This window comes from Parasteatoda tepidariorum, chromosome 10 (assembly GCF_043381705.1).
Source record: "Parasteatoda tepidariorum isolate YZ-2023 chromosome 10, CAS_Ptep_4.0, whole genome shotgun sequence".
NCBI lineage: Eukaryota > Metazoa > Arthropoda > Arachnida > Araneae > Theridiidae > Parasteatoda > Parasteatoda tepidariorum.
Window position 1 is genome coordinate 58487514 of NC_092213.1, and position 13309 is coordinate 58500822.

Consider the following 13309-nt stretch of genomic DNA (forward strand, 5'->3'; position numbering starts at 1 on the left):
TGGTACGCAAACTTGTAGACACCATTAATGAAAAAAGTTCTCTTCCAAAAATAAAGATGTTAGATTTAAAGATGTCTCTAAGAACTATCCAAAGTGTCAAAATGATTTTTAGAAGCTGGATTTAAGAATAGACTTGATGATGATGAACAAGAGGTTGAAGGCATCATTCGAGATAAGAGGCGTCAGTAAAAAAGACGAAATTGCGGACGCTGAAAATGCTGTGCCAGATTTGCCAGAATGGAATGCAATAAAATCAGGATTTATAAATCCAGAAGAAATCCGATTTTAAAGATTTTCACAAGTGGACAGATGCGGAAATCATAGATAATGTCAAAGGCATATCAGATGAAGAGGAAGAAGCAGAAAATAATATTGATGAACCAAAAGTGAATGCAAAAGGGATAGAAAAAATGTTGGCTAAGACGCATTTGCGGTCTTTCTAACCTTACAAAAATAATCGAAACAAATAAGGTATACGTCAAAAATCTTTGAAAAATTATTTTCAGTGTTAAATGTATGTTAAAAAAATGTTATGTAAATAGAATTAATTTAAAGAAATGCCTATTTTTTCTACTAAAAGCAATTAAAGCACTGTTAATAGAATTTTTTTAATTAAATTAAATTTTTTAAGGTACCTGTATAGCTCGAAACCTCTTTATCTCAAATTTTTTGCCTTTCTCGTGAGATTCGAGATAAACAGGTTCGACTGTACAATATAAAATCTAATCTATGCTCACAAGTGCACCAAAACTTCGATGTCGTGAAGTTGAACATAAAATTTAAAATTATATATTTCCTAGATATGTCTAATATTTAAGCCTTTTAATAAGAACTAAATATAATAAAAACTCATATAATAATATAAATAAGATAAATATAAATAAAAACTCATTTGAATCAATCACTCATCTTCTCATTTTCCACGAAGTTATGAAGCTAAATTTTGGTATATGTCATCGTTATTATAGATTTTTTAAAAAAAAGACGAAAAATTGCACTTCGATATTTTGTAGTTATCTGGGTAATTTTCGATTTCCGCATAAGTCAACTCGGCAGATCTGCTGGTTACTGCAGGTCTCAGGTTTTCTTTTAACATAACTGTTTAATTTACCAAGTAAATATTTTTATAGGAAGGAAAACGCAAAACGGGGTAGCGATGCAGAATAAAAAAAAAATTTATGTCATGCCCATATAGCACAAAATCATCCAATCAACAACAAACATGCACAAAAGTCTATATGGTCGCCTGGTGGACATTAACTAGACATCCATATTTCATCTAGAAGTCCAACAGCCGTCCTTAAGACAGCCACAGTAGTTTTTACGTAGATGATATATGGATAATTTGATCCATGTTTTATTCAGACATAAGTATCATCGACAGCCACAGGAGCTATTCATGATCTGCTGGAAGAAATTTAACAAATATGCCCTTTGAATATCGTTCATATACAAACTCAGTAATTTCATAAAAGTGTAAAAACTCTTTATTTGGTTTAAACTTTTTTTTAAAACTCTTCAGTTATATTTGAGCATATGCGCTCGATTTTTTGAATACATGAAACTTTAAGGAAACCGAATGTTTAAGATGATATATAAAATTATAGACTCTTAACCACTCGGCCGGTGAAAAAAATATATACTAATAACTATATTTTTAATATCAAAATGTGATTTTGAAGCATAAATGCAATGCAATTAGCATTTACATTTTTTAAATCATGAATTTTATTTTAGTTAATAATATGAACATAAAAAAAAAGTTATTTTCAGTTTGAGTAAAAATCACTTACGTTATGATTTGTGTTAATTGACGATTTGATTTAAAAATAGACTACATAAACTAATAACAATTTTCAAAATTTGGTCAATAATCAGACTTTTAACATTATGGCCTCTGATTTTCATTTTAGTGACTATTAATAAATTCACTTTTTTGTGCAATGAGTTAATTAACTATAGACACTGAACAATTATAATTTTGTAAAAATTAATGAATGAAATAATATATTAGTTTTTAAAATAAATTAGTAAATTACTTATTTATCATATTTAACTCGAAAAATATTTGACTTGAACTCAGTAGCATAATAACCAACTTTCGAACACCAAAAACAATTTTTAATTTGGGAAAAAATGAACTAAAGCGAGTCTTTTGCACTTGCGTGTAAAGTATTCATGCGAATCTAGAAAAAAAAGCTCCCTATTTCTGACATTAAATTTCATTCTTAGTTTTGGAATTTCTTTTCTTGTTCTTTTATTTCGTTTCTGTGCTATACGCATCGTAAATATTTTATCTCAAATTTAAATAAAATACATTATGTATAAATTGTAAACAAATGTTAATAGTATTTATTAAATATGTCCTACCTACGTCTTATTTTTGACTACGAGAAACACTGTGAGACGTTTTTCAATAGTTGTCTAAGGTCTACCGAGTGTATCATCCATATTACGTCAATTATAGTTATCTATAAGACGGCTTAACTTAAGCCATTGTGGATTATCGATAAATAAGCTATAGGAAAACGTCTAGTAGACGTCGTTATTTGGTACGCGACGTCTAATGAAACGCATGGACCAATTCCGGACGTTTATCGGTGCAGTATGGGAGGCGTTGCCCTGAAGTGGAAATTAGTACAACTTTTAAGACCAACAATGTTACTGCTCAATTACGACAACCATATTAGTTTCTATTTCTTGAAAGGTGGTGTGTGTAGTTTTCATTCGGTAATCTGTTACTCCTGTACTATAACTTCAAATGATTTTATTATCTAAGTGAGGTGATCATACTTATTAACATAACTGTAATAATCACGTTTATTTGTCTTCGGTTTATGGTAGTTAAACGTTCGTTTAGACATATTTCTTGTGTGACCTTACCTCTTTAACATGAAACTACATAAGGAAGTACCTCATTCAGTCCATATTTATAATAAAGTAGCAGTGATTTCCTTTTAAAGTAGTTGGCAAGAGAAGAAATGGATTCCGTCGTTTAGGAATGTTTTTAAAACAAGTATTCCACCACTTTTTACATATTATATTAGTAATATCTTACCTCTTTTGCTTGTCTAAAAAGTTCAGTATTAACTACGAGTTAGCTCTTCGTTACATTTTGCATTATCTATTTCAATTAAGGAAATTTAAGGCAATCCAGAATATTTTAAAGTTTGATTTCCTTTTATTCAGTTTAAACAAAATTTATTGGAGTTCAGAATTTATTTGGATATTTATGATAGTCGGTAACATATAATTTTTGTGTAAAATTGCAGGTGAACAAACTGTTAAGATAAAAAAAAAACCTTTTAAGACTTAAAACTACACAAATATAGGGTAAACATACCTTTTCTGATTTCTCTTGGTGTTACTTGTTCTTTTCATTTAATTTTCCTTACTATCCCGTCCTTGATCTAATTTTCTTTTCTTATACAGAAAAAATACTTATCTTTTGTTTCTTCAAGAATAGGAAGTCCCGCAGTGGACTGATCATTAAGACACGGTTCCCAGCAGATCATCGAAGTCAAGCATCACTGGCTGCGGTCAGTGTGCTGGTGGGTGACCCACTTGGATCAGTCTGCGTAGGGACCGAGGGTGTGCGGTATTGTTCCTCATTAAACTGTGCTACTGTAAAGTGCTCGACTTCGCGCGCAGGTCGTTGGGCTACCGAAGCGGGGGTGCCATCCCCTCTGCAGAGGAACAAACTTGCGATGGCATGTCTTCGGATCATCCTCAGGGATGTTTCCCAGGCCGTCGCCAATAGCCCATTGTGCAGCTCTAGTGCGACGTAAATGAACTACAACAACATCAAGAATATGAAAGAATAATGTGTTCATAGAAATTCTTGTAGATAACTATTTTTAAAACATATTTTTAGCTAGGTAACCTGTTCTTTAAATAGTTTCCTTGCTATGTACTATCTCTGCTCAAATTATCAAAAAGATTATTAAAACATGCTACACAATAAATATTTCTGAAATTACTGATAAATATCAATACCTGAATTTTAATATATGATATCTTCATATTTTTAGTAACTTGCATAGTCAAATCCTTCAACAAAAATTAAGTACTTTTTAAGCACTCAAAAAATATTTTTAAGCACTATATACATTAACAAAACACAAAATAATTTTCAGACATTACATGATCATGATAAAATAACTAGTTTCTGACAAAGAACTCCTTTTATGATTATATTAGCTATTATAAAATGATCAAGAGATTTTTCGGTTCAGAGGGTAAAAATAAAGCCTGATATTGAGAATATCTTGCAAAATGCAGCAGAGTTGCAAATGAGAGAGCAAGAATCTCCTCGAACCCAGCTCAGTAGTAGTCTCACAAGTATTTAATCAAACATGTAAAACGATTAGTGCTTTCATACGCTATCGACCAATGGTATGACGAAATGGATTGTAGTTGAATGTGGTAAAAAAGTTGAATAGAACAATGATTTGCATAATACATGGCGAAAATAGAAATGGTAAAGAAGAAAAAAAAACTCTGTTTCGAAATTGGAAAATTAAGCACCTTTAAGATCTTTTGAAAAACAAAAATAAGAACCTTTAAGCAGTTTTTAAAACACTACACACCACGTAATAGTAAATTTTATTCACGCTTTTAAGATAAATGCAGTTGAGATATATTTTAGAATCTAAAGGTTAAGAACTGGCACTTTAGTCAGTGAAAAATAAATGACCACTAGTGTTAAAGATTAAGAACTGAAGCACTAATGGCACCATTTGAATGACTTGGAAATCTATTCAAAGGGAAGTCTTTGCTGACACTTAGCTCCGTTAAGCTACTGTTGATTATTCAATAAGTTCGACATTTTTTTACATAAAAGTTTCTACTTAAAATTTAAATTTTGGCAAAATGAATAAAATGATAATTTTAAAAACTTTGCTTTACAAATGGTCTAAAAAGAAAATAATTCTATTTTTGTAACATCTAAAACAAAATATATGAATGGAGGGATTTCAATAATGATTATGAAAGTAATGTATTCTACATTTTTTATTTATAGGCTCACAAAAAGCGAATTATAACCCCCTCTTAATCCATTAAAAAAAACTTAAGATTTCTAAACATTTTAAGTGGATTTAGATTTCTTCATTATTTTTCTTTCTTCAGTTTTGTGTCTACTAGATTATGTTGGATAAGAATTTATGTCGGCATTGAATGCACAGATTACACACAATAAAAATTTCCAGCACTTTTCTACGATTCAAAATTGTATTTAGAAGCCCCTTGTCATTAAATTATTCACAGCTTAAATTACTTTAGCCTAAATCAATCATAACAGTAACTTTTCCCTAAATTTAATTTCCAAGTGGTTTAATTTCCAAGTGGCAGGGTAGTATAAATATCACACATGCCAGTGTGATATTTATACTACCCTGCAATATCACACTGAGATGTGGCGCATTATATTTATAATATTTCACAGCTTTTAACACTAAAATTTAACTATATCAAAGTAATATATATATATATACACACACACATATACATATACAGTACAAAAACCAGTTATCCGGAAATCAGAAAACCGGAACGAAATTCAATAAATTTTCCCGCCATTTTAAAAAAAAAAAAAAAAATTTTTTTTTTTCCACACAAGATTTTTCTTTCTTTNATTTTCTCGCCATTTTAAAAAAAAAAAATTTTTTTTTCCTCATAAGATTTTAGGATTTTTCTTTCTTTTTGGAAAGATGTTTNTTACTATCATTTTTGAAATAATCATTAGTGTATTACTTCGTTTTTTCTTCTTTTTAAGATTATTTCCAATTATTAATTTTTTTAGTTGGGTTTAAGAATAAAAAAAAAAAAAACGGCTTTTTGTATCGATTCAGAAAACCGGAAAAATCAGTTATCCGGAATAGCGATGGTCCTGATCGTTCCGGATAATCGGTTCCCTACTGTATATAGATACACACACATTCAATCTAAAAAAAAGTCAATGCTTTTCTCTTCCTTTATTTATTTATTTTTTTGTTAAAAATTATGCATCAAGTCATTATGAGACTTTTCAACTATGAAACTGATCTCTTACAAACCAAATGTGGAAACTTGTTTAATGATTTTTGGTTTATTAGAAACTTAATATAAAAATTAAAGCTTACTATACAGAAATAAAAACAGTGACAGGTTATATAAAGTTTAGAAATTAAGTTACAAAGTAACAATAACATGTTAATTTAATATAAGTTTTTTATTTCTCTAAATAATCTAAAAAAACAATAAAGCAGGCCACAAAACGTCTCTAGACAATTTATTTTATCAAAATATACACTTTATTAGAGATGTTTTATAGGCAATAACTTTTCTTTTCAAAAACAAAACTAGTTTATTTGAAAAAAATGGATACATATAAAACTTATACACTTCATTTCATAAAAATTATGCTTATTTAATGTGTGTAAAAATAATTGATATCAAACTTTTCATCACAAATTAAATACTAATTAAACTTAATAAGCAAAAAATAATTGAAATTAAAATTTTTAAAAAAAATTAAATTGGAGCAATAGAAATAAAATAACAGAATTCATATAATCTAGAGAATCTATATATTTTGCTCAATGTTATGGAAAATTATGTTTATCCTAATCTAATTTGAAAAATTAAAAATAATTTGATTCTCTAATTATCATGTCTTGACACTTTCTGTAAGTTAACTTCTAGATATCTTTTATGCAAATACTTTTTAATTAATTATTGACATAGAAATCTAGTTTTTGAGTAACTAGCAGATTTGATTAACCTTTAACATAATACAGGAAAAGTAAACTAAAAAGTTGGATACTGGCAGTTGTTTTAATGCTGTAGACAAACTTTATTATCATTGTCCAAAAAGAAAACCATTAAATTGCAGAACAAGAATAAAAGCGTTCATGTTATTTACTTTATCTTTTAGCTATAGTTTTTTACTTTACGTTCCAAATTTACACTAATCAAATTATTTAAAGAATAAAACTGTTATAAAACATATTTATTTTTAATGAGCTAAAATACTTTATTTTGACAAACCAAATATTATACAAAAACATGTGTGATAGAAATACATTACATAAGGAAATATTGTTATTCATATACATCTTTTTGAAGTTCTTTCTTAAAACTAAAACAAAATTTTAATTGGATATCATTTTAGTGAATATACTCAATTAATAGAAAGGAAAAATCAATTCTCATTTTTTGCATTCATGATTTTAAAATTATATGATCAAATAATTTTTTAAAATCTATTTTATAGTGTTTGCTTAACAAAAATAATTTTAATTAATTTTCATTCCTTTAAAACTGAAAATAAAATTTAGTATTTACACTTTACAGAAAATAACTAAAATCATTCTTTGATTTATTCTTTTACAAAAATATTATTTTAATAATCTGTAATTTTAATGTGAAAATAGCAAAATAATAAGCCCAATAGTACATATATACATACAAAAAGGTGGTACCATTTTAAAGATAAATAATTTAAACAAATAATGATCATTGTTCACTATTACGTCAGAAACAATTTGTTTGAGAGAAAAAAATTTAAATGCAATATAAGTCATAAAATTCACAAAAAAAAAAAAAAAGAAACACTTAACAACCAATCAAACTTGCAAAAAAAAAAAAAAAAATAAGTAGATTACAATATAATAACTTAGGTATATCACAGAAAACAATATCAATCATGATATTTTGTTAAAAATTATTCTTGTACAGAAAATTATTATTGGCAACATAGCTATCCTAAATGTTAGAAGGCACCTTAACTAGTCTGGTTTTTCGGACAGAAAGGTAAGTGATCATACACAAGATCACCAGACTTAAATATTTCCAAACATAACCAACATAAGTGGCTCTTACAATTCAAACATTCCATGTGATTACAACCATCAATTTTCTCAATGACCATTTTACAGTTGGGACACTGTTTGCATGATTTATTATCTTTCAACCATACCTGTTTTGAAATAAAATACATATTAGTGTAACTAGAATTAAGAGAACTTTATGCAAGAAATTATGTTATATTTAATTACTTAACATTTGTAAAGATTGAAAGCGAAAGTAACTGTGAAGTGAAAGGAGGAGAGAGAGGAAGGGGGAAGAGGCCAAAGCGAGAGACAGAGTAGTAGAGATCGAATGCTCGGAAGGAGCAGGACTATTTCTTTTGTCGCTGATATGTTTTTTTGGATAGATATTTCTTTTATATGTTTAGTTTCGAAGTGTCATGTGCTGCATTTCTCTCAATAAAAAAAATCTAGCAGCCGAAGCTCTTTTTGATAATTTAGATGAGGTGTTTTACTTTCAATACATTGTGATTTACCCATCCGGTCACGAGGGGAGAAATATCCTACTACATTAAACCAAATAGTAAAGGTTACATTCATATTTCAAGGAGAATTAAGTGAATATTTTTATTCATCTCATCATAGAAATATTAATAATTATAAAAAAAAAGAGTCCTATCTTTTGGTTCTATTTGCAAAAACTGTAATAGGAAATCAAAATTGAATGAAAATAGAAAGATCAGAGAAATTTTTATCAATAAAAGTCTTAATTTTTCAATTATTATTATTTTTTCTTACAATGTTCTCCTAATTACATTATTTAATGAGGAAGACATATTCTCAGCTCTATTTTTTAAAAAAGCTTAAAAAGGGAAAAAGCTTTTCATTAATTATTTTAATAAAGATTTTAAATGATTTTATTTAAAAGTATACATTAATAAAGTCTTATTTTAATTGTATATTAAAATGAGCTTGGTTACTGATCCTTAAAAACATCTCAATAAAGCATTATTATATAACACAAAACATAAAAATTTAAATTTCAATCAAAGCATTTTAAATTTGTAAAAATGTAAGGAGAGATATCCCCAACAAAGAGTGAAATGCAATGCTTCGAAAACCAGTCTGCATCCAGAAGTTCAAAAATATCAATGATTCCTAAACACTTAAAAGTTTCCACTTCCTAGAATCATGTTAAGCACCACTTTTATTTACTATCTCTAGATTTCTAAGAGAGAGTTGCTACAATTTCATTATAAGAAAGACTGATATTATGAAACTAGGAAAATTTATCCTTAGTTCTATCCATTTATAAAAATGGTAAAAATTTATATTTTAATTAATATTTGCAGAAGTATCTATTGAAATGTAACACTAGAAAGCAACCAAGAAAGTAATAGCCATATATATTGCTGATAAGCAGCTATATAAGCGAAAAGCCAATAGTTTAGAAAACAATAGCTGATTATGAGTTCAGGAAGAGTAATGAAAAATTTCGATCATGCAACATTTTATTACAAAATAAAACATTTGTTTTTTGAAGCCATTAATCTATTGTATTTTAATTTACTAAAAAAGAAAAAGGATAATCATTTTATGTCAGAAATCATCATTACTGGCAGAAATTGGTGGTATTAAAGCAAATCTGTGATGCAATTAAATAAAAACAAATTCTTAAATAATATAATAATGTGCCATTTCTTTCATTTATAGATTTTAGCTCAAAATGGCTCTTATTGAAGGCCAGAATTACATTTTCTAGACAATCAAGCTATTGTTTATAATGTATTTTATAAAGCTGAATTAAATAAAACTAATTCCAAATTAATAGTACTAATATTTTAGAAGTTACAAATGTTTTATGAATAAAAAGTGCAGCTTTATGCTCGTTTATACTAGTTTTGACTAATACCGCTTAATACGTCTGTAATTGCCATCTGAACAACTGATGCATAGATTTTTATGCATTTTGCTTTTATGCTAAATCCAATAAAATTCAAATTAAGTTAATAGGAATAATTGTTTAGATTGTTTATGTTTGAAGATTAAAATATTAATTTATACTAATCCAAGAATAAAAATTATTAGTGTTACTGACTCCTTTTTTTTTTTTTTTTTTAAATTTTTTTTTAGGAGGGGAGCATAAAAATACACAAGGAAAAATGCCCGACATATAAATGTAGCAATTGTCAGGTGTGTAAATAAGTATAAATTTGTATTAAAAGAAAACAAACATTTTTTAAAATCTAAATTATTAAAACTTCTATGTAAAAAAACGTGCTTAAAAGCAGCAGAAATTTCACAAAAAGGATAAATGTAGCAATAAAGGAAATAAAAATATGACCACCGAAGCTGACGTCTTCAGGGGGTACCGGCCCCAGTAGCCATAAAACAAAACTTTTTCTATTAAGGGGGAGGTAATTTCCTAAAGAAACACCCTCAGTATCCCGAAGGTTTTGTACAGAAGTCAAGGAAAAAACATGAAATACAAAGAACCAATTTAGAAAAGAAACTCAAACAAATTCATCAGAAAATAAAAACTCAAAACTCACTTTAACCTGGTCAAACATCGATTTCATAAGCACACTGAATGAAAAGGAAATTCCTTTTCATTCAGAATGTTTCCTTTTCATTCAGTGTGCTTATGAAATCCATGTTTGACCTGGTTAAAGTGAGTTTTAAGTTTTTATTTTCTGATGAATTTGTTTGAGTTTCTTTTCTAAATTGGTTCTTTGTAATTCATGATTTTTCCTGGACTTCTTTACAAAACCCTTTGGGGTACTGAGGGTGTTACTTTAGGCAATTGCCTCCCCCTCAATAGAAAAGGTTTTGTTTTATGGCTACCGGGGCCAGTACCCCCTGAAGGCATCGGCTTCGGTGGTCATATTTTTATTTCCTTCGTTTCCTTTATTGCTACAGATAAAATTGTATTTTAACACATAAAATTTTCTTCTATAATTTTTAAGCTGTCTTCAATGTTTCTGTTTTTGTCTTATTCAATTTCAAGCACAAAAATACAAAGGGAATAGTACCTTCAAATACCTGTCAGTGCGAATAGGCAGAAATAGAAAACTGTATTTTTTATAAATAATAAATTCTTAACCAAACGTTCCCAAAAGATGTTCCATATAACCCAAGAGTACTATGAAAGAATTAAAGGGGTTAACCAGGAATTTTTACATTTATATCCATCAATAATTTATGAACTTGTCTATGTAAATTTCCAATGATGAAAGGTAGCAAAATATGGGTAAATTTTTTTTTTCATTAATGATCTATTGAATAAATTAAAGAAAGGATAGGCATTTACAAAAAATTCCATAAACATTCTTCAACGAGAAAATGGAAATCAAAATAATATCATTGAAAGGATATTAAGATAAAACTAATGGCAAATAAATTACTTTTAAAGAATAGTCTTCATCCTCTTTTGAATTCTGGTAAATATCACAGTTCATGCCCTTATGGGAGAATGTTTGACAACTGTAAATATACATGCATATAAATATATTGAATAGTTATATAGTAAAATAATCATAACAGAAATCACTCATGTTAAAACAATTAGTTCATACACACCATAAACGCATTTTTTAACTTGACCAAAATAAATTTGAAATGTTTTTTCTGAAATTTGAAAAAAATATTGAAAATTATTTTTTATTGTTGTTACAGTAAAACCCACATTTAACGCCACTCATGAATAATGATTTCCTGCTTTTAACGTTCTTCAGCTAGGTTGCCTTTTATCTCCTACATCAATAATGTAAAAAAAATTCTGGTACTTAGTGCATCCTCTAATGCTATTTCTCTAAATACTGATGTTCCAAGTATTAGTGTATGAATAATAGTAAGTATTATCCTTTTATACCGACAGATGGCGGACAGTGATGTGTAATTACGCTGAGTATATGGTTTAATGACACCAGAGGTTGTGTAAGTTCTGATTGAGAGCAGTCAATCATTCAGTAGCATTCCTAATTTGTTTGATGTGTTACTTGTAATAAAAGTGTTGTTATATGTGGAATGGATAACACAACTGACACTAACCTGCATTCCCCATAAAATAAATAAAACATACACAAGTCATTTTTCATATTTTGTTGTATAATTGGAATTGTTGCAAAATGCATTGCGTGCAAAGAAGAATTGCATTTGAAGGTGCATCCGAAAAAATTTTCAAAAAAAAAAAAAATTTAAAGAACATGGATTAAAATTAAATTTATCAAAATTTTTTCAAAACAAAATTAATTTCTTAGAGCACAAAATTGATGAGTAAATTTCAGCTATATTCAATGCACCTGTTCCAAAAAATGTTCAGGACATTATAATTTTTTTTAGGTTTAGTGTATTTTTATGGCAAATTTTGCGTGAATCTCGCATGTATAATGATGCCTTTAAATATATTAACTCTAAACTAAACTCAGTTGGGCGACAGCCCATAGAGTGTTTGAAAAATAGGAGCCAGCTTATTATGTTAAAGATATTGAAGACATATATTACAAATAAAGAATTCACTTCATAGAAAACTGTACAACTATATTTATTGAATATAAAACTTTAAATATAAAGAAAGAAAAACTACATTCAATTAAACTTAACATAACATAAACTTAACATAACATAACTCTCTCTAAACATAACATTAAGAGAATAAACATACTCTATCCAAAGCAAAGATATAACTTACTACATACAAAAACATCCACTTCCTTATAGCTGAGATAACAGGAAGTGACCCAACTTCTCACAGGAAGTGACACAGCAAAGAGGAAAATACTGCCCATCTATTTGTTTACATTTTCCAACAAGAGGGCCAGGGTCTATTGTGCCCATCTCAGTTTTCTTGACTTTGGGATGCAGGAGCAGATGCTCCGGTTAGGTGGTCAGTCAAACACGGAACCCCCAGTGTTTAGTTACCAAACATGCTTGGTATTCATTTATTGACCCACTAAAGGAACGAAAGGCTGAGTCAACCTTGCCCGGCCCGAGGGTCGAACCCAGGACCTGTAGCACGAAGTGCTACCACTCAGTCACTGGGCGTCCAAATATATTAACTCAAAAAGATGTTAATTGGGTGTGGTCAAAAGAGTGACAAAATTCCTTCAAAAAAATATATTAAAAAAGAATTTGCTCTGACCGAGTATTAATAAGTATTAACTCAAAAAGATGCTAATTGGGTGTGGTCAAAAGAGTGACAAAATTCCTTAAAAAAAATACATTAAAAAAGAATTTGTCTGACCGAGTATTAATTTACTATGACCTGTCATTACAATGAACACTAGCTTTAGATACATCGATAGTAGGGATCAGAGCAGCCCTTTCGCATTTTTTACCTGATGGAACAGAGAGACCCATTGCATTTGCATTCAGAGCTTTATAAAATACAGAAAAGAATTATTCACAGATTGATTAATAAGCTCTCTCTCTATCATTTGGGCTGTAAAAAAGTTTTATCTTTATTTAAAGAGTAGGTGATTCACCCTAATTATAGATCATAAGCCACTAGTAGCCATGTT

At 28.6% G+C, this 13309-nt stretch overlaps 1 protein-coding gene across 3 annotated transcripts in view; it reads right to left on the reverse strand.

The window, feature by feature from the left end:
* Positions 1–6192: 6192 nt before the first annotated feature.
* LOC107436122 (uncharacterized) overlaps positions 6193–13309 on the reverse strand; it is a 38579-nt gene continuing 31462 nt past the window's right edge. For all 3 annotated transcript variants that reach the window (XM_043044750.2, XM_071187114.1, XM_043044751.2), the window contains 2 exons: positions 11195–11273; positions 6193–7960 (listed from right to left, as the gene is read on the reverse strand). In XM_043044750.2, coding sequence (XP_042900684.1) covers positions 7766–7960; positions 11195–11273 — 274 coding nt within the window. In that variant the 3' untranslated portion in view covers positions 6193–7765. The remainder of the gene's footprint in view (positions 7961–11194; positions 11274–13309) is intronic.